Here is a 22,596-nt window from a genome sequence, read left to right as displayed (position 1 = left end):
GTGGTTATGGGTCATGTTTCTATTCCCAGAATAAATGGACCCAAACCTTTTTGGCCTACCTGACCAGACAATAGGCCAAACTTTAATCCCATAAAGTCCCATATTCTTCTGTCTGCAGGATGATGTAGCCTATAATTGGACTTATCATTATACTGATTTGTTATCATAACAGGGCAACCCAAGCAAGCATCAGGGAAGATTTTGCATGGGGACTTTTCCACCCAAAATATTACTTGCATTAGACCAGTAAGATATTTCCACTCCTACCATTTTTCCATAATGGTATGCATGGCATACCAGCACCAGCAGGGTGCAGCATTCAATAAGACAAACCCACAAGTTTTATTGTAGAAAGGATCAAAGGATCCAGTTAATTAATTCGGTTTTACTCATGTAAACAGTTGTGTTGCAGGAGACACATTTGCAGTAGCCTAACATGAGAACTCTTTGCTTTTTAATGGTTGTTAAATTCAACTTCATACAGTTAATTAAATATGGATGTCGTTCACGCTCCAGCAAAACATTGTGCTATGAACTGCACTTGTGTGAGAACAATCTGTCAACAAAAGAAGAGGGATCTTGAAGTCCTTTTCCATGTCGGCACCACTTACATTTCTTGCATTTCTTGTCCCACCACTCATCCTGGGCCCTGGATGCCAATAAAATTGTTTTTTTATCAAGTTTAGAACTTCCTTTTATCTTGGGTATGAATCTATAGGAGTAGTATTCAAGTCTTTTTGACACATTCAGACAAATCAGCCTATGTGGAGTTATACAGCCACACATTCACACATTCGCTTTAACACATTTTTGAGTCACATTCCTATTCTCCACGACAAAGTAAGGAAACATTCTTTCAGAAGAGAAGTCTGTCAGAAGAGAAACAAGTCTTTTTGACACATTCAAACAAATTATGTGGAGTTATACAGCCATAAGCACATTCGCTTTAACACATTTTGAGTCACATCCTCTTTTCTATAAGAAGAGAAGCCTGTCCCACATGGTGTAGGCTCCAACAACTGCCCTGACTCTCACCTAGTCACACAGAGTGCAGTCAGACAAGTCAGCCATCAGCTGTTATAGGTTGAATTATGAATGAATAGATTCATAATTAATGCTGTCTTGAACTTTATTAGGTCAATAAAAGTTATGCTTTGTCATTGCTTTGCTGCCATACAGGGCTGCCTGGCCATGTTAATGGGCTAATGAAAATATTCAGATTGTCAGTCAGTCATGGTGGACAATCACTGGTGGTAGCCTATATTTTTCATTATGTGAGATACCACATACTTGCTACAAAACTGTGTTTACTGTATTTTTACTGTAGCCTATACAGCCTCATTGGAATTGTTTTATAGTTTCCACCCTCTCTTAAAATACATTATATTTGGATATTATATATTTGATAGATAAATAGATCATAATTGTAATCCTTTGTTATTGCCTGAAATTAGACATTTTAGAGAGAAATTTCCATAGTCAGCCTATCTCTATGTTCATAAATATTGGAAGAAACGGACAGCGTCCCGTTAGAACGGCTCCGTGACCGAAAACTCCTGCCTCCGGTCACTGATTCGTTGAACGCCTTGTCAATCACAATTTCGTCCACTTTCATTGGTCACCGCTCTCTTCCAAGGAATTTCTCTGTAAATGTTTAGGAGGACAGTTGAGATTTGGAGCGGACTTCTGCGAACTGTTACAGTTGACAGACCCACAACACGACAGTCACTGTCAAGACCAAGAATATGATATAATCTTTAGTTTTGAGCTTGTTTGAGCCAGAAGACACAGCCGTTAACCATGGAACTGGAGGAGAAACCGAAATATGGTAATTATTTAAAGCCCAAAACGACCATGCTTCACTTCATCTGTCCTGGGCTATCACTCAAGGAAAGCGGACACACAGTAGTCTCGTTTTTATGATTCATATGATACTCATTACAGTTATGCAACTAGTTTATTCTGTTTGTGTGTTGGGTAAAAACTGTTAGGTTTCTTATTTTTTGTCTCGTTGTTCCAAGCTTCCCCTCGCTGGCACTTGAAATAACGTACGGTAGTCCACTTTCTCGCGCCTCTAATGATTTGGAACTTCTGCATATGCAAATTTAAATATTTGCGAACAGTGCTGTCCAGTACATACAGAAACAATGCAGAAGCCTATAAGTGTTTTGTCTGTCATGAAATGAAAAGTCAGGGTGCCTGATAGAGTAGGTAAGCTGCTGGTGAAACAGCCTAGCATGTTGTCAGGGTATACAATGTCCCAGTTTATCTTTTGCTTGTCCAGTTGCTGCTACATTCCTCAGATTGGTATGGCAGGCAAGAGGAGCTTAGCTCAGACACAAGTATGACGCCCAGCTATGTATAGATCATAGCTAATTAGAAAATACCTCAAACATAAGAATAGTGTCTTCATTTGACAACTGGACGCCTTGATTCTCTCTTGGTCATATATGATATATTTTATTTTCATATTTGAAACGTTATTCTCAATTCTAGGGATACATGTTTTAGTTTAAGATCCTTTCCTAGTTTTGAAATCTATATTGTATTGTTGAAAACAGGATCCCCAGTCGCCATGTGATTGCCAGAGTGTATACTGTGCTGTTGTAATTTTAGGTTAAGCATGCCCTCCTTACCCCAATTACCCTTTCTGAATGTGTTTTAGTGGTGACACGCCCTGTTACATGATGGGTATGGCACATCGCCCTTTCTTAAGCAGCCAATGGTGGAAGTTTTTGAGAAATTAAGGAAGAAAAGAAAAAGCAAGCAGCATTGTATTGACTTTAACACTGAAAAGCCTTATTTTCGTGGTGGTAACCTCTTCTTTTGTACAAAAAATATTGGACCATTTTGTCAGTTTTTAAGGGATTTTGTCATACATACTGTTGTGCAGCAATGTATTGAGTTTATTTGGCTTGTGCGGGTTGTTGTTAAGTAGGGATGAATAATAGGATGAGGTAACTTGATGGTTGTCTCCCTTCTCTCTCCTTTCCTCTGGCAGTCCTAATGTGGCTTTAACATAGTGTTTTCCTCCTCTCCTCTGTACACACCCTTTTCCTCTCTGCCTGTCCCATGATGGCTAATTGATTTACATTACCAGCCCTCATTTTAACCCCTCTTACTTGGCACAACAATACTGTCTGTACCATTGTTTGTAATAGCCAGATTCATTCTTATAATATGTCAAGGATTCAGACAGTATAAGTCAGAACAAGATGATAAATGGTAAGAAACCAAGGACAAACATAATTGTGTTTGGGCCCGTGGGAGTCACCAGCGGTGACTTGACCGCAAATGCACTTGAGGACTGACTGTGGTAGGAGAAAACATGGATGTCAATAGCCTCAAGAAACTTTTAGTGAGACACACTCCGCATGTTAATATTTCTCATCAAAATGATCGATGCATCTTGAGATATAAGGCAATCCAACTGAAAAGGGAGGTGAGGTTATTATTTGTGAGTAATGCAAGCAGATCTTAGAGTCCCTCTTTACATTCATTAAGCTGATGGATGATCCTAACTGATGTTGCTGTTGCTATTTTGCTTTTGTTGTCAAAGCCATGTGTCTTCATTTCATAGGAGTTTGGGATGCTTGAACTGAAAGACATGGTCAGAGGACTTACACCATAATTGTAACAGGGCTATAATGAGGAGCGTTGTGTATCATAATGTATGTTGCCCTTTCATCTGTTCACTTGTCCATTTTCCATCTCTGAGGAATGTGTCTTGCTGTAAATCTCCAGCAGCACTTAACGCCATTAACCTAACATTCATGTTTTTCCAACGCTGTATTCATAAGCTTGTTCTTAATGTGTCATCCCACAGTAAGAGCATTTCAGAAATACAGCTTGTTCAGAATACTTCCCTAACACACTGTACGTTTGGCCACTATTTCACATGTTGGAGTAATTTCAGGCTGAGATATATCAAGAAACCTCAATGACAGGATCTGAACCAGCCTGCAGCCATGCCCTGCTGTAGATTAGATGTAATTATAAGCCGTATTTAGGAGAGTGGTTTGAAACCTGATCCTGAGTCTCTCTGATCTCTGTTTCAAGTTTGTGCAGTTTGCTAAATAGAAGTTTTTTGAGCTATATTTGAAGATTTACTTTTTGGCCTATTCCAGCAGTTTTCAATTGAATTGTGTTGTTACCATACAGTCTCTTTTATACTCACAAGTCACAAACAGCCATGCGCTACAGACGAAGGAAAGTCTCCGTCATTACAGCCAGGCTTTTCCACTTTAATATGCTTGATCATAGCCGTATAACCCAAACAGAATCATATGACTTTACTAACTTGCTAGTGATTCTGCCAGCTAGCCTACAGTCTGAACTACAAAGGCATGTTCAGAGCAGTGTGAGACCATGGTTATTAAGGTCAGGGAAAATGAAGAGGAAAAGAGGCAAAAACATACTGTAATTTGGATGTTTAGTTATAGCACTAGGCCACCCCTATGAACTCCCCTCTCTATTTGTGGGCTTCCTTCCTAAACCATTAGCTGTGTCTGTTGAACTTGGCTGATCTTGCTGACCCTCCGTAGCACAAATATCGCTCTTTGTTAACAGGAATACACCCATTATTGGCACTTTGACAACTTCTTTATTTTCCCTAAATGCTCTGTGAAATGTTCTCTTTAAATATTTTGCATTTGAGTCAGGACTTTTCATGAGAAGAGTTTGCTTGTGAGGCGTGAAGTCAACTTAAGAGATATTTAGACTATAAAATGTTATCATGTTTGCTTCCTGTTTTGTTGCTTTTATCAGTAGAAAGCCTTGCTAATTAGATTGATTCTTTCTAATTGCTAGGCGCTGAAACTCTGTTTCCCACATATCTACACTGGGAAAGAAAATATAAGTGCTATATGAATGGGAACTCTGTTTCAATGTAGTACCTTCTGTCATCTGTGTCTGAGTGACTGAAGGAGCTACACCAGGTGCACCAAGGGAGATAAGGGTTGGATGTTAGGAGCTGATCATTTATCATTGACCTCACAGTGTCTGGGTGAAACATCACCTCTTCTCCTGTCTTAAGAGGTCAATAAGGGCCCTACCAAAAGTGCACACTGTAAAGATTAACTTTTTGTCAAGAGGATTGTGCACAAGAGATGGATTGAGATGAAGTGTTACAACTGACTTTTCATAACATTCTGTACCATATTGCTGCTGTCGCATGAGAACCTTGTATCTCTAAAATGTCAACTTTTCAGAAACTAAGAAAAACAACCTTGTTTGTAGCTTGACCATCATGGATTTTCCTGTTTACGCATTGGGTTACGAAAGGGTTTCATCGGTCCAAGGGTGGTAGAATTTTCTCAACCTTTAGAGGAGCACGTAGCTAATCCTTTGATCGAAGTTAAAACATGAAAATCAATCAAATTTGGATTTACAAGATTTTCACAGGACAGTGACAGACAGAACAGGGCAGAACAGTGATACGTAGATTTAAGACAGCGAGAATCAAATTTCTCATTGCCTCATGGGGATGCCCGAAAAATAGTAGACTATACCAACTAAGGCTGTAAAACCTTATGAGGGTGCACTGTCCGTGTTCATATTTCTTATCCCAGTGGTGATGTACTGGTTTCTTGTTGGTGTTCTCAACCTCCTTGGTTCATCTGAAATTAATATTGTCTGGTTGCCCAGACACAGAGACAACTGGGAAACAGACCTTGTGTGTGGAGGACAATAAGCATTCTTCTTTGCTCCAATTCTAACCACAGTATCTGCAGCAGTTGTATTATCTCCAGCAGCCAGCACTATCTGGAGACCTTCCTACTAGACAGTATTGTCACATATACTGTATGCTTCTCAAACTGATATCAAATGATATTCTCTCACTTTAAATAGCGTCACTGCTCTTTAGTCTAAAAAGTGTGAAAGTACGATAGTGGTGTTGCTTCCTCTGTGAGATACACTGTAAATAGATTTGAAACTTGGACTTCAACACTCCACACCCTCTTACTGTAATGAAAGACATGTGGGAGATTAGCAGGGAGGGAGGCTGCAGCTTCTAGATAGCATTAGAGTCTGCCTACTGTATTGCCTGGCCATGACATCATAGTCCTGTCTCATACTGTCGCTGTCGAGTGAACACCTTGTATCTCCTCTTTCAGGAACTAAAAAAAACCAGCCATGGTTCTAACTTGACCATCATGCATTTCTGAGTTTATCCAGTGGGTTTTGAAAGGGTTTCAAAAGCCCAAGAGGTCCGAATTGTAATACGTCAACTGAAGCTAAAACATGAAAATCATCAAAACTGGAGTTACAAGGTTTTTACATGACAACAGCGACATGTTGCTGTCCTCCATCAGCCAATAGACAAGGCAAAATACAGGCAGATTTAAGTGATGGTTGTATTAGAAACCACACAAAATGCTTCTCATACTGGCCAGTTTGTGTAAACCAAGATTCACCCATCCATCCACAAACTTTGACGAGATGCTATACAATAGTGCTATACAACTTAATGTACAAGTTAACAGGGGACACACAGATTCCTTGTATGTTAAGCTGGAAAGGAAATATGACTTTATTTTCTGGACGGGAGGTGAAGGGTAGTGGCAAGACAATAAAGCTGAGAAACTCAGCTCAGGATACCAAGTAAATACCGTACCTGAAAATGAAAGTCTTAAAAAAAAACTGTGCAGGATGTGCTTTTCTTAAAGTGATACTGCCCTCTAATAAAACGTTTTCACCCTTTAGCATGCCACATATGATTATATGACCAGTCATACTGGCTGCTCCATGCAGCAGTACTGATGTACTGAACGTCTAACACATATACAGTATAAACGATGGCAATGCAACCCAGATAATATTATTTAGCCTAATTGACTAGTTCTGTGTTCTTTCCAATAAGTAATTTTTCCTGTTTGTTAATAATAATAGTCAGAAACAAATGCATCGTACTTGTTACTACCAATCATCGGGGAAGCTACTGGAGTTTGTGTTTCTTTAAATTTGTGGCCTTATAAAGAATCATTAGGAAAATAGTGTGGCATTTCATAATTCAATCAAAACTCTTACCCATGTCACAAATGTTATTTGTCTTTGTAATGATTTTAGTGAATGCAGAGGGGCATCTAGGCCACATGCGCAATGGTGGTTCATTGGAATTGGATTAGATCCCTTGGAAAGAATGCTTTTAACAGATTAAAATGGTTGCCCACTGCCACCCACCCTGCTTTCCTCTAGCACCGCACCAATGTTTATCATTTTTAAGAAAGAAAAATAGATCGAACGAAAAGATAGAACGTGAGATACTATTCAATTGCTTGTCTTATAATGAATTGTATAGATCAGGTATAATCCACACTTGTGTCAAATAGTATTTGCAAATAATTCTTAGCATTCATTTCGGCCTGTTTGAAGTATCAGATGGGTGGGGTTACTGTATCAGCACATTAAGAATACTAAATTGACATTCAAATATTTCAATTGTATAAACTTTATGTCACTCATTATATTGTCCTATATGACAAAACCCAGCCATCTGCCAGTCCAAGCAGCTTAAACTAAATGTTTGCAAATACTGTTTGGCCTCTGGCATTATCTGCCACAGTTCAACAGTGAACAGACAATAGTGGGAAGTGAGAACTGCTGTTGGGATGATGTGCCATGTCAAGTCTAGTATGATGGAGCAAATTACATTTCTAGAGAATAGCAGTCTCTGTTTCACATTGAGTCACTGAAAAACTTTTTTGTGTGTGGAAAATTGGCTACGGCAAAGCCAGGGCTCCAGATGGGCTTTCCCATGAGCAGCAACATTGGCCATAACAAGAGAACAGAATGGATGGAAAGTTTCAGTCATTTCAGCTGAATCTTCTGTTTCTTTCAGCATCTGTACAAAGAGTGTGGGACACTGAGTACATCTGTGAACTCTGTATGAGAATTCACAGTCCTCTGTTAAGATGATGAATGAAAGCTAACACACTCCCTAATTGTCTTTGACTACTGAATGCAGATAACAGAGAGCAATCCAAGAACTCTCTTGCACGCAAGCACCAACACTGAAAGCAGTCCTAACAGAAAGGGGCAATAGCAGGATTTGGTTTTGGTCTTCTCCTTCTGGCCCCGTGAATCACAGTAAAGCAATGTAGAGCCACCCAGTGCAATACTCCAATGTCCCCACAAGATGGGAGAAAACACTGTGAGAGGACAAAGGTTTGAGATGACACACTTGGCCATGTGAGCTGATCAGCCTTTGAGTTTTTACCCATTTGTGAAAGTATTCACTTCCAAATGAAGATACATTCGACTGCTTCAAGAATAGGCCTAGTTGAAACATAACATTTAGTGCTATATAGGCTAAAACATCACAAAAAAGATTCATTTTCAAGTTAATATTGTGGGCATGCGCTCCACTGCAGGTGATGTTTGCTGCCTGCAGTCATCAGACTAAAATATCCTGCACACCTGAATCTCATCATTCCTCCTCCATAGCAGCTACACAACACTCCACAATCCTGCTGACACTCACTACTGGAGGCAACGGTGCAGGCAAATTCCTCCTTGTTTTCTCCAAACACGTTTCCGATCTGAGCAACTTTACTTGGTATTCCTCCCAATATCCCCCTACCTCCCTCTCTCTCTCTCTCCCTCTCCCCCTCTCTCCCTCTCTCTCTCTCTCTCTCTCTCTCTCTGTCACACACACACAAACATTTCTAAACAGGAGGGGGAGGGGTCAGTGTGTGAAACAGCACCTATTTGTGCGTCCACGCCTCTTTTCGTTCAGCCCCAGCTTCCCCTGTAGTTGAGTTACCTACCTGTTTGGATGGCTCTCTGGAGATGAGGGCAGAGAAAGAGGAGGAATAGAAACCAGGAATAAAACTGGAAAGACAGACAATAAGAGGTCTGTTGGAGAGGAGAAAAAAGGGGGAGGAGATAGAGGGAGATGGACAGGTGGACTGGAGATAGGAGAGAGGCAGCTGTTGCAGGAAAAACACAGGGAGAACTCTGAGGTGGAGCATTGCTGCTATTCAGGGACAGGTTGAACAGGTTTCTCCCTCCACAATACCTGTGTCTCCCCTTCTCTCGATCATTTATACATACACAGACTGGTGGGAAGGAGAAGGAAGTGAAGCTGAAAAAGGGGCTGGAAAAAAGGTGGAAAGAGTGAAAGGGTTTTCCGCTTATTTCAACATTTGGCCCAGAAAGGAATTTCAAGATGCCTGAGGAGGACGGAGCGTATTTTGGAAAGCATGGTAACTAATTACGGCTGCTCATACTGACTTAAGTTTCACCTTGACTAGAAGCTTTTTTTCCTATTTAGCTGTTTGCCAAATAGTTCTTTTCAAAGTATCTTTATTGATTCATCTTAAGGCTTGTCTTTTCTCACTGCTGACAAAAGGAATCAGTCTCTTGAAGGCTGTTAAAGTGTAAAGTGATTTTGTTTTGAGTGAAACTAGAGTGGCAGTATCAGCTTGTCGACATGGTGAGCAGGGAATGGGTGTGTGTGTGTGGAACCTGCTACTGCTGGCAGCTTTGTTGATTATACAGGTGTGCTGGAGTGCAGGCAGCTCTTTTATCAGCGGTTTGGCTTGCACAAATGTTACTGTGCTGTGTGAACATAATGATTGAAGGAGCTGATTAGTAAGGATAGGCTGTTTTTTCATCCAAATAGGAAAATATCACTGAATGGATGCTTTTCATACCTGTGTCACTGGTTGCTACGGCTAAAGAGAAGGTCAACAAGCCCGCCTTCATCTTAAGCGTTCTATTCAAATGTGTCTGTAATAAGTTTCTTTCTTTGTTGTTGTATTTGGCTATGGAAATCCACTCTGTCGCTCTATTTGGAAAACAAAGCCAACCTTGGCTCAGCTATGTTTTGTTACCATATCAAGAAGGGCACCTCAGTGATAATACTCACTCCACACAACATGTACATGAAATACTACACCCATGCTCTCTCTATTTCTCTTTTCCTAAGAGGGAGCTGTGTTAGAAAGACTTATGCGTCTCTAAGAGCTTACCTGGTAAATGCTTGCTGCAGCGTTATCACCCTGACTGCATAAATTATTAATGTGCCAAGACGCCACACAGAATATCATACTCCACTGTCTAGACTCGGTGACTCAGGTGTCAGGACATGCTGCCATACATGATGCTACACATGTGCACATACAGTAGCCTACATATTGTGCTGGTATGGGGTTGATTGTTAGTGCTTTGGGAGGTTGAAAGTCCTGACAAGACTAATAGATATAAAGATAATTTTAAAATTTATATTTTTGATGTTAGAGCGTTGGGTGTGCAGCCCATTACTCTATTACTTTTAATTCATGTTTTTCTGTTTGCCTCCACTCCAACAATAATGGTGTGCATTGCTTTGCAATTTCTAGGTTGGAGATCAACCACCTGACTAAAAACTATCAAAGCTAATGTTTCCCAAATGAGGCTTCTTGTCTTTGAGCCAAGATTAATGCTATTAGGTTACTGGTGCGAGATGTGTTTACTTATATAAGAGATAGTTTCCCTCCCAGCTCTGACATAGTGACCTTAGATAACCTGCAGTTAACTTGACTATACAGTATGTCTGAGCAAGCTAGGCTTATCAGAAGCCTGCAGTACATCAGCTGATAGACCAGGCACTCCTTACCCGTACTCTCTGATATTGAGACATCTCCGTCCTGATTGTACCACCTTATAGCAGCATTTAAATTCAATGCACTGCAAACCCATTTTCCCATGGGGACAATTAAGGCCAGGAAATGGATTGCTGAAGTTGGATTTATTTTTGGCTTAGATGTCTTGGTGATTTATGAAATCACTGTACACAAAAAGCTTCGTTGCTTTAGTGCTAATTTGTATGAATGAATGATCATTTGCAGAAAATCAGGCTATGATGCAATGCAATCATTGATCATTGCATTCCATGCTTCGCGCTTTAACTGCAAATCAAAATATGGCACTAACGTATTTTGAGTGAGGACAAAATTGCCCTTTGGTTTATATGGGTCAGTGTTTGTAGTGACACTTGAAATTCAAGTTTTACCTTCAAGTGATGTAGGCCTATAGGCTACAACTTCAAATCCATGGTTATGGCATAAATATAGCATCAACTTGCTAATGAATATTGTGTGTTTCAAAAGTAGGTGTACATTTTTAGATACATTATTGATATTCACTGTATTCAATATTTTTCATGTTTCCAGCTACAGATAGTATTTACAGACTTTTGAATGCTGAATTAATTTGTTTAAATGACTAAAATTATACAGCTTTGTTTTTCATTTATTGCTATAAAAACTGTAGCCTATACCTAATTTTTAAACATACTATATTTAACTCCTAAATGTAGGTCAGTAAATGATTCAGACCCCCTCTAGTGGCTGTGCAGGGTATGTCAGGTCCTTATTTCACATGGGGCTCGCCTCTGCTTAGTCACCAGGGAGGAATTTGTCGGGTTGCCAGGCGTGTCTGCCTGCAGGGAAAAGTCATTTCACAGGAGAATGGGAGGAAAGGGGGAGTACTGTTTCTTTAACGTTAAATCGACTCCCCCTTAAAAGTCTTGTAAGCCAGCAGCTGTTTTCATGACTCAGTCTGGTTGCAAGGTGCATATTTGTATTAAGTCCTAATCACCAATGACTAAGATGGCACCAGTGTGTCTTCTTTATCATTAAAAAATCACCGTTGCGTAACTCCACAAGCACAACAAGCCATGCTTTTAGCCACAATGCTTAGAGCTCACTGAATGATAAATGCATTTTTTTGTGTGTAGGTGAACCAAGGAAGTATGACCCTACCTTCAAGGGCCCAATCCACAACAGGTGAGATAGAGGTTTGATTCTACCCCTGGTTTTTACAGTGTGCAGGCCAGGAAAATACAGAATGTTTTCCCTCGTCCCTCCAAACCTTTCTCTGTTCTCTGCATTCTAGGGGCTGCACAGACATTGTGTGCTGCATCCTCTTCATTCTTGCCATCCTGGGATATGTTGCAGTGGGAATACTTGGTAAGGAAACAGCACTGTGTCTTGGTTTGTTCAGAAAAGCACTGTTGAATTCCTGGTTTACTCCACTAGGAGCTGAAAGGAATAGATACAACTATAACTTACTAATATAGTGTAGATCATTGACAAAGAGCACAAAACCACCAGACAACCTTTTTATATCCTTTACTGATGACCTATGATGGATTGGTTGCTTGGTGTTTTTTTTTGTCTCCCAGCCTGGTCCCAGGGTGACCCCAGGAAGGTGATCTACCCCACAGACAGTCGAGGCCAGTTCTGTGGGCAGGCCGGCACCCCACTGGAGTAAGTTGCCTTCCTATCATGGATTTCACTGTTCCTAATACACTGCTGGACATTGAAGTGCACAGACATGGATCATTATCACCTGTTCTGTTCTTTTAACACCGCCCTCATTTAAGTTTTCTCTAAGCTCCTTCTGCCTCTGACCATTGTGTGTGTGTGTGTGTGTGGTTTTGTCTGCCTTAAACAGGAACAAGCCGCTGTTGTTCTACTTCAACATCATGAAGTGTGCCAGCCCCATGGTGCTGCTGGAGTTCCAGTGTCCTACCACACAGGTGTGATCTCCCCTCTTCTCTTAAGCTCTCATCATGAATCATGGCCTTTACTGTTTTTGTAAACTGTACTTTTGATTTCTGTTTGCTCCTTTTATCCATATGGACTAAAACTTCTGTTATTCTCACCATTTCATTCGCCACCCTGCCATGCTGCATTGTTCTATGTGTAATCATGAGCTGTGAACGCTTTTGATACAGTAAGACCCCTGTACTTGATTAAACTATATCATGCTGGAAATTTTGCTTCAACCTCAGATGTGTGTGGAGAAGTGCCCTGATAAGTTCATGACGCTGATCAAGGCCTACATCAACAAGAAGGATTTTGACTATTACAAGAACTTCTGCAAGGAAGGGGTGACTAACACAATGGTGAGTACAATGCCATGCTGGGAATTTTGGTTGTTGTGACACTTAAATTCCAACCTTCCACCATGCTTCTGGCCAATGTCAACGTCTTCAACTTCAGCTATTAATACTTTCAAAAAGCTTTGAAACACCTTTATTTATTTGTTTTTATACAAGCCATTCAAATGCAGTTTATTTAACGTGTTGTTTCAGAGTGTACCAGAGATCCTGAAGGCAGGTCTATGTCCGGCCATGCTGACCCCCAGCAAACCCTGTGAGTTGATTACCTACCAACCCATCTGTAAAATACTCTCCCTGCCCTCCACCACTTGGCCCCTTTTGCTCCGTGTATACTGCTCATGTCTCATTTCTACATCATGAAGGCAAAATAGATAATTCAAAATAGGATATATTTTGCATACTTCCACAGCTCCTATGCAGGTCTGGAAAATCTGGAAAAAACATCTGGTGTATGGAAATTGATTTTGTGAATTTATACATCTTAATACTATTGGGAATTGAACAAAAAGTCCTGAAAAGTATGGAAAACTGTAATTTCGTTCCAATACATGTGATTAACAATTTTATGTAGTTGTAGACCTCCTGTGTTTGTTGTTATGAAGAATTATCTTCAACTAATAGCGATATGGCCTAGATGACTTTGATATTGCCCAGCCACTATCAGCATACATCATATTGAACACTGAGCGTAATCTTCAAATCCAGTCAAGGAATTAAAGTTTGTAGGATGTATGACACTTCAATGGAAAATTCAGAGGAACTTTTGTGAAGCAGAGTGTATTTGTCATCCTCTAGTTGGTCCACATTAGTAAACTTATGCACAGCCTGTCATACTGTAACTGTGCCACAACTGTTTTTATACTTTTATTTATCCAGTGAAGGGTTTGCTGAGCATGCATGCTCCTCTACTGTTGACCCCTGACCAGTTCCTTTTTAATAAGTTGGCTTTTCTTCCACTTCCCTCCAGTCACCCGTAGGTGCTTCCCTGCTTTGGGCCAGAAAGGAGGGGCAATCACTGTGGGAAACAACTCTCAATTTGACGATGGAACCGGGACCATGAGAGACGCCAAGGATCTAGTGGATGGAGTCAAGTGAGTACATCACAGGCATCGTTGTGATACAAAATTAAGTTAAGCTTTCATACTGTCACCATTTTTTGTTATTTGTTTAGGACAACATACTGCAGTATGTTTGATTATAAATGAAATTTGAAAATGGCTGTCTTGTGCTGTGGACTGCCCCAGCCTGCCAAAATAGGTTTTATAAGTATTACCTGAAGGGGAAAAAGCCAATAGAGTTGCACTGTGCTCAACGGGATAAAGACACATTTATCTTTCCCACAGGAATGCCACTGTGGTGATTGAGGCTCGTCAGGTGGTCATGAAAATCTTTGAGGATTACACACAGTCCTGGTACTGGATCCTCATGTAAGTCACTATGCTTCATCGTAAAATCCACTTCCTGCAACTAGAGAACTGCGAAGGCCTTCAAAAACCATACACAAAGCATGAAATGATATCACCTGTTTTTACTGCTCACTGTCTTTGCTGAGCTTCTCTTTTCACGCCCTCAATTCTCTCCCTCTAGAGGATTGGTTATTGCTATGCTCACCAGCCTGCTCTTCATCGTCCTCCTGCGCTTCCTGGCAGGGATCATGGTCTGGGTCATGATCGTCATGGTGATACTGGTCATAGGATACGGTAAGGGATAAAGTGGCTTCTTCTAAGACATGATCATCATCTTTGTCAATCTCACCTCAAATGAGCGGTTCTGATGCTGCGTTCCAGAGATGTTAGAAAGTCCGAAATTCTTCCTACTAGGAAAAATGCTGTGGAACGGCCCTTCAATTTAGAATTCCAAGAAGTTCGTTTTCTTAACCCTGAGGTTGCAGAGATGCAGTTATCTAACATAATGTCAACATGGTGGCATACACTGTAAATGCTACACAGCATTACTTTTAACATTTTTATTATCGTAAAGATACATTTGATTTTCAGCATCACATGACCTTACAGTTATCAAAACACCTGAGTGGTAAACGGTTAAGCATATAGATTTGAAATTAAAGGTGCCATAGTGTCGCTAACATTCTATACTAACTTGCTAGCTAACATCAAATGTCACTGACATAACATTAGCTGTTGCATGGGGAACATGCGTTGGGCAAAGAAAATCTTACAGGCGTCCATGTTTCTCCCCTGGTTTTCTGAGCTGCATCACTGGAACATATGGAAGTTGTGTCATTACCACCTACAAATTGGTCTTTCCGACCTTGAATGGAACGTAGCATGAGGAACTAAACTTGCTGTAGGAACTACATTTGAGGAAAAACATTTGCTGTGTTTTTTTCTAGAGTTTAGAATAAGATTTTTTGAATATCATAATTTCCATTTTTATTCTTTTGCATACACTTCTTCCCTTTTTGTTGGGAAAATCTTTTTGCTTACTACCATTCCCACTTTAACAATATTCTATCTCTCTTGTGGTTTGTTTGTTGTTGCTGATTAGGAATCTTCCATTGCTACATGGAGTATGCTTCCCTGAAGGGAGAGCCTGGCGCTGATGTGACGCTACAGGACCTGGGCTTCCAGACAGACTTCTCAGTCTACCTGCAGATCAGACAGACCTGGCTGGCCTTCAGTGAGTACACAACACATACATGTGCACACACTCACTACTACATGCTCACACTCAATTCCTGATGGCTTTGCTACAAAATTGGGCCAACATGCCCATACAGTAAAACTGAATTGTAAAGCTTCACAATGAATCCTCTCTGCACAGTATATTGGGTTCTCATCATTGCTTTCTCTGGCCCACCCTCTCTCCCTTAGTGATTATCCTGGCCATCGTGGAGGTTATAATCATCCTGCTGCTTATCTTCCTCAGGAAGAGGATCCTCATTGCCATTGCTCTTATCAAAGAGGCCAGCAGGTCAGACTTCACATAAGACACCAAGAGACATTTAGAGGAGAGGGTGGAAAGGGTGGAAAACAGATCAATGAAAGCTAGATGTTAAATGACTTTGCTTTAAAAATAAGTTTAGTGTGACTCATAGTAATGGATTGAAATGTCAAGTTAATGGCACAGCCACAGATGAGGTAATTCAAATATAACAATAGATGTTTTTTTTCCCCTTTTCCCCTTGCTTGCTCCTCCTCACTGGTGCTGTTATTGTTGTGTTTACAGAGCCATTGCGCATGTGATGTCTTCCCTTTTCTACCCTCTGTTCACTTTTTGCCTCTTGGCCATGGTCATCGCCTACTGGGCAGTTACTGCTGTGTATCCTTTCAAGTTACAGTCAGTGGTGTTGAATGTTATTATTTAGGGCTGGCAGTAGCCAAAAACCTGAAAGCAGACTTGGGACTGAAATATTGCTGTCACAGGTCTTGGAATAATGGGCAGGGAAAGTGAATGAGTAATGGTCTCCCCTCCCTCAACAACAACTGAGCTGCCTACGAGCCAGGCACCAAACCACCAACTGCCGCCCAGTGGCCAGCAGCAGAGAGTCAGCTTTGTGCTGGGCAGCTGCCAAATGTGTGTGTGTGTGTGTAGCTGTATGAGTGTGAAGCAGAGCGTTGCTGTAAAAGGGTATGTGTGGCCGACAAAAACCTGGATAAACATTAGTGATGAATGAGGTTGGGATTTGTAGTCTTAGAAGTCCTTATCATTATAGTCCTTGACAGTATTGATCAGCTTCTTGTCGACCTCTAATGAGCCCATCTACAAAGTGTTCAATGAGACGGCCTGTGAGCACTCGAGGAAAACTTGTGACCCAGCTGTGAGTTTTCTCATATTTTATCTTGTTGGTCAACAAATTGTCAGTTTCCATCAGAACCCACAAGCAGCTTCTTATCTTAATACAGTGACTGAAGTATATGATCGTTAAATTTGTTTTTTCGTCTCATAAATCATTACAAACTGTGTGTACAATCTCTATAACCTGTATCTGTGGTCAGAACTTCACCACCACTCATCTCAAAGTGGATTGCCCTGACTCCGAGTGCCTGTTTGCCTTCTACGGTGGAGAGACGGTTTACCACAAGTACCTGATCGGCCTGCAGTTCTACAATGTCTTCCTCTTCTTCTGGTGTGCCAACTTTGTCACGGCTCTGGGACAGATGACCCTGGCAGGGGCCTTTGCCTCCTACTACTGGGCCTTCGTCAAGCCAGATGACATGCCTGCCTTCCCGGTCTTTTCTGCCCTGGGGAGATCTCTCAGGTGTGTGTATGTGCTTGCATGTGTGTGGAGGCTTTGTCGTGCTTTTCTAGTGTCTACATCGCTCATCTCTCGGTTGATACACACTTTAATACATGCTGAATTCATTTGCGTGTGATTTACCTCATGTTTTATACAAAAGTGTCTGCATAGGTGCTCTTTCAGTTGATACACATGACATAAAACATGCTACTTTCATAACTTTCTTGTAAGTGTGTGGGATTTGGATTTTATTATGTATTTATTATACTACTGTCTCTCCCTGTGTTAGGTATCACACAGGAACTCTGGCGTTCGGCTCTCTCATCCTTTCTATTGTTCAGATCATCAGGGTTCTGCTGGAGTATCTGGACCACAAGCTTAAAGGTCTGTTACCTTTGTTACATACAACGCAATGTAGATATCTACTTTAGGCTACAATCTACACTGATGATAACATACAGACCTGGGTCAAAGTGTAGTCGCAAATAATTCTTAGCCTTTGTTCTAACCTGCTTGCAGTCCCACATTGGTAATGTTTACTGTATCAGAGTAACTCAGAAAGTAGCAAGTAAATTGTCAGCTGCAGGAAGGTATACTACATTGATGACCCAATATTTTCCTTTGTTTAACTTCCTGGCATTCATTGTATTGTCCTGCTACCTAACGCCTATTTAACCCAGGAATGATGCCAGATACTTTTCTGTTTGGGTTGGGCTCTGAACATGCAGACCCAAGAAGATTTGTGTTGGCTACTTCTGTTGTTACAGTAGATGTTTGTGTGCGTGTGTGTGTGTATGTGTGTGTGTGTGTGTGTGTGTGTGGTCCCTCACAGGAGCCCATAATAAGTTTACCAAGTTTCTGCTGTGCTGTCTGAAGTGCTGCTTCTGGTGCCTGGAGAAATTCATCAAGTTTCTCAACAGAAATGCCTACATTATGGTGTGTGGTTTACTTATTTTGGTGCCCTCTGCCCTAATATCATTATTATGGCTACACATTATTCATGATCTGGAAGTTTGTCTTGTATGTAATGAGTGCCTTTTGTCCCTAGGTGGCGATTTACGGTAAAAACTTCTGCACCTCTGCCAGAGATGCCTTCTTCCTCCTAATGAGGAACATGATCAGGTGAGTGTAGAATAGATGGTGTGATGTAAATTTTTCATTTCTGATTTCATACAGTTAGTAATATTTTTTTTTTTAGATTTTAATAGATAAATTGATTCTGTTTAATCTCCCAGGGTAGCTGTCCTGGACAAAGTGACAGATTTCCTATTGTTCTTGGGCAAACTCCTTGTTGTGGGGCTTGTGGGTGAGTCAGTCTTTGGCTGTTCTATTCATTTCATCCTTAATCTTCATGCTGGCACGTTTTAGTTGAGTTGGATAACCTTTTTATTTTAGAAAATGTGGATTGTGAGTTGTGTCTTTCCACCACAGGCATCTTTGCATTCTTTTTCTTCTCTGGGAGAGTAAAGGCCTTTGAGAACACGGCTCCCAATCTCCACTACTACTGGGTGCCCATCCTGGTGAGTCTGATAGTTGTGCTTTCAATCAGAGATAATTTCATGTTCTGGATGTACAGGGATGTGGTTTTTCTTTTTTGTAATTCCTCAGGATTTCAGTTTTTTGGACCACCAATTTCTTGTCATTTGTAATGGGAGATTACAGTTAATCTGTTTTTTTCCCCCTGCTTTTTTGTAGCTATGTAGCTATATATATGTTCTGGGTGAAATGTGTGTTTGTTCTTGTTGTTCTCTAGACTGTGGTGGTTGGCTCCTACCTCATCGCCCATGGTTTCTTCAGCGTTTATGCCATGTGTGTGGACACGCTCTTCCTCTGCTTCTGTAAGTAGCACCTCCTCAGTCTATTTCTCATATTTGACATCTACATAATGCATTCAGATCGGTTACACAAGTGCCAGATGTACATCTCCGGTATGTAAGAAAGGGACATTGCAAACATCTCATGGTACATTCAAGGAAGAAAGGCTAATTTTTGGGAAGACAAATCATTCAGGGCTTGATGTAGAATGCCAAGCTCAATGATGGACTGAATCAAAACTTCCCTCATTACTTGAACTCCTTCATTGCTTCTGGTGTTGGGCTGTCACTAATTCTAAATTGCATGAGTATGGTGTGCCTCACTTCAAATTTTCAGCACCATTTCAAAATAACAATCTGTGGCTTGCAATATGTTAACTTGCTAATTGCTGGTGTTGGACTGTTAACTTTCAAAATCTTTTTGAAATTCCTGTGGGTGTCTTGGCTTGCTATTTTGACTTTCTTTCTCTCCCCCTCTCTCTTGTCTCTCCCTCTCACTTCCCTCAATTCACCACCTCCACCTCCCCTTCCTACTGGTCCTCTGACACTTCATGGTCATGACTTCAATAATAATTTCCTTCTACATCGATTCATTTGCACATGCACAAACACACACACGCACAAAATAAGGCGAAGACCTGGAGCGCAATGACGGCTCAGCTGCGAGGCCTTATTACATGTCTTCGACGCTCCATGAGATTCTTTGGGAGAACAAAGCTGAGGATCCATCTTCTGCTCAGCTTCAGCAGCCGGAAGATGAAGACGTCCAGCTGAAACAACAGCAGACTCAGATGCAGGAGGAGGAAGCAGCTTAGTTAGGAGGAGTAGTGCGGGCAAAGACACTGTTGGCACACAGTGTGTGTATCTGCAGCAGACTTGTCACTAAGTTATGGGCATAACGCAACAACGAAAAATCATGCGTCACTTTGTGAATTGTACATTAAAAGAACGACTCCTGTCACGGCTGGAGACATCCTCAAATAATAATTATAGTAATGATCTGATACTTTGTTGAACCCTGCTGGAAGATTGTCTTTTTGCTTTCCCAGCAGCTGCCCAGTGCAATCACAACATCAGAAATTGTTTCCTTTTACCTGTCTTTCATCCCAAGGAATCATGGGAAATAAGATGTTAAGGATTTGATGGTTAGCTTGATAGAATGTCAAGCATGTGTCCGTAATGATGAGATCAGATGTGTGCAGAAATATGTGGGTAATATGTTGCATGAAATATAACTTAAGGCCGGTCTCCTATAGGAAATGATAAAGGATATAGGTTAGAAAGTTGCCCTTGTTGACAACCGTGTCTTTCCTCGCCTATGGTAGATACTGTACTTACGATGTCTGTAGTTGGTTAATGGTAGTTTTGGACAACTGTTGAATTGCCATGCTCAACTAATTTTCTGGAGATGATATGGAGTGATTGGCCTGTGCGGGGGTAAACTGACATTTTGAGACTTGTTTTTTGCCTTTTTAAATAGTTCTACCACTGCCACTGGCCAATAGAAACTTGAAGCCGATTATGTGCCTAATTTACAGTGTTAGTGTCGGTCTAATGTTCGCACCTTGGACTTAAAACTTTAAAGGTATCTAATTGTTTACAGTTTATGCACTATCAATGCTACTACTTTAGTGCGCTCTACTGTCAATGCACTGTTTTATTTTCTGTTCACTTACTAAGCCATAAGTGATTTTATATCTATATGAACACTAGTGATTCTCTTGAGGCTGGTAGCTTGATAGTCTCATATGTGGAACATTTCCCTGTAAAGCAGTGCATTTGCATTCAGTACCTCTTTGCCATGAAATACTGTATGTGCCTGGCAGTGCAGTTGGTTTGACAAGCAGTATTGAGGGCAGTGATTCTCCACTGCATGAAGCTAAGGGATTTGAACTGCCTAAATGGTGGCTCTGTTTTTTTTTTCCTGCATGTTTGTAGTGATAGTCAAAACTATTGATTAAAGCTGCAAGTGTTTGTTACCTGCCTATTTGACTTTTTTCTGTGTGATAAATGTGTGGAACTGGAAACAAGCAAAGGTAACTTTGTAAAACTCCTACTCTAGATTTAGTTATGAACATTAATTGTGAAGCTTGACTGTAATTTTAAATGACTTGGCTTCCTTTAGACTTTGCTTTTGCGCTGTAAAGTGCCTCTGCTATGGTAAGAAATGTTTAGACTGTTTTCATGAGTTAAAACCGTACATCTGATTGCTGTAGTTTAATGGCATTTTCATTTTATCCCTTTATAGTGGAGGATCTTGAGAGGAATGATGGCAGTCCAGAAAGGCCTTTCCTGATGCCAGAGAGCCTCCGCAAAGTCCTGAATAAGAAGAACAAGACGCAGCCTGCAGAGTAGAGCGCCTCCTAACGGTGGAAGTGTTAGTGAGGCAAGGCTCTGAGCTAAAATCCACTGTGGAGTGGTTTCTGTACAGTGGAATACACCTTTAAACAAACTGGCTCGAGCAAGGACTTAATGCCATCAGTCACCAAGTGCCTATGTGACAATCAGTAGTGTCATCCATTGTGTTACTATATGTGTGACCAGCACACGTGTCATAACTTCAGTCCAATGTGCAAGTGTCGTCCCCTCAGGTTTTAAAAGGGTTTCACATTCCCGAAAATTGAGTTTTATTTTAATGCTGCATGTCTCTGCTTTTTATGAGTGAGGCAAATATATTTTTCATTATGTCAGCTATTGAATTTAGAGCTGTGTCCTTTTTTAGTATTTTAGAATTTTGAAGATTATTCATTCATTCATTTATTGAATACAGTTACAAACATAAGCATGCTTTCAATGTGTTGTACATTTTTGGTTAAAGAAGCAGCTTAATTTGAGCATGTTGTATTTTTAATGTTTGGGTTACATGAAGGTGAACGTTAAACTAATCTATTAAAAGTTCTATTAAAAGGTGTTTTAACTGTATACACAGGCCTTTGCTGTTTTGTTGCTGTTTTTGTTTCAAATGTGTAACCTTATGAAAGCAATGTAACATTTTAAATATTTAACCTTATTGTTACCAAAGCCATTACTCTACCAGTCATTGTCAAAGCCTTGTCTACAAAGTTGGTCATTTCTTTAGACTCTTGCATAAGGCATCCGATACTGTGGAGGAACTTTATCAGCAAACCTGTGGAGAAGGATTGAAATGGGAGTTGAAGCTAAACTTACAATGTAATTGACTTTAGGGACACACTTTGTGTGAGGCGCTTGTTTCATGCCTGTGGAGTTAAATTGAGCATGTTTGTTTTTTGAAATAAAAAATAGTTTTATACATATAAGCTGTGTGAGACTGTTCCTCTTAAGCTGAGACACAGTAAAGTGCCTGAAGTTGCAAAGTATGACCTATCATGAAAGCTTTGATTTCACCGTCATGTCTGCTGTTCTACATTTGACCATGAGAGGGAGTGCTGAATCTAATGTAACATGTTCTCTTGTTTGTCCCACTTCACCCCACCCACTGTTCAGTTTAGTTCTGTCAGCATGTGGTAGCAGAAGAGGCTTTTATCACCTGTGTGGTGGCAATGCTGGCTTTATGTAAGAGCCATCTGACAGTCCCAGGAGAGGTCTGCCTTGCATAGATGACAGATTTGGTCACATAATGCTGTCACTTCTCTCCCTCATCCTAAGAATCATTCATATTAGCACCTCAGCAAAGTTTCAGGTAAATCTATGGGTAAATATTACACTGT

General features: G+C 40.7%; 1 protein-coding gene across 4 annotated transcripts; it reads left to right on the top strand.

Annotated features, from left to right (window-relative positions):
- The first annotated feature begins 1,660 nt into the window (after positions 1-1,660).
- Positions 1,661-22,185, top strand: LOC139926683 (choline transporter-like protein 2). 4 transcript variants are annotated; one of them, XM_071918471.2, is made up of 22 exons: positions 1,661-1,828; positions 11,723-11,771; positions 11,881-11,954; positions 12,170-12,254; positions 12,442-12,526; positions 12,782-12,895; positions 13,085-13,145; positions 13,860-13,983; positions 14,236-14,319; positions 14,480-14,592; positions 15,401-15,532; positions 15,727-15,826; positions 16,082-16,174; positions 16,589-16,673; positions 16,852-17,114; positions 17,383-17,477; positions 17,926-18,029; positions 18,142-18,215; positions 18,329-18,399; positions 18,525-18,613; positions 18,847-18,931; positions 19,538-21,147. In XM_071918471.2, exons 1-22 carry the CDS (start codon positions 1,801-1,803, stop codon positions 19,720-19,722), a joined length of 2,193 nt encoding a protein of 730 aa, XP_071774572.2. In that variant the 5' UTR covers positions 1,661-1,800; the 3' UTR covers positions 19,723-21,147. The 4 variants fall into 4 exon arrangements, with proteins under 4 accessions (XP_071774572.2, XP_071774575.2, XP_071774573.2 ...); XM_071918474.2 differs by lacking the exon at positions 19,538-21,147 and adding an exon at positions 21,156-22,185 and having other exon boundaries at positions 1,666-1,828; XM_071918472.2 differs by lacking the exons at positions 1,661-1,828; positions 19,538-21,147 and adding exons at positions 8,761-9,206; positions 21,156-22,185.
- Positions 22,186-22,596: the final 411 nt, after the last annotated feature.

Source organism: Centroberyx gerrardi, chromosome 7 (assembly GCF_048128805.1).
Source record: "Centroberyx gerrardi isolate f3 chromosome 7, fCenGer3.hap1.cur.20231027, whole genome shotgun sequence".
Classification (NCBI taxonomy): domain Eukaryota; kingdom Metazoa; phylum Chordata; class Actinopteri; order Beryciformes; family Berycidae; genus Centroberyx; species Centroberyx gerrardi.
This window is presented reverse-complemented; position numbering and strand designations above follow the sequence as displayed.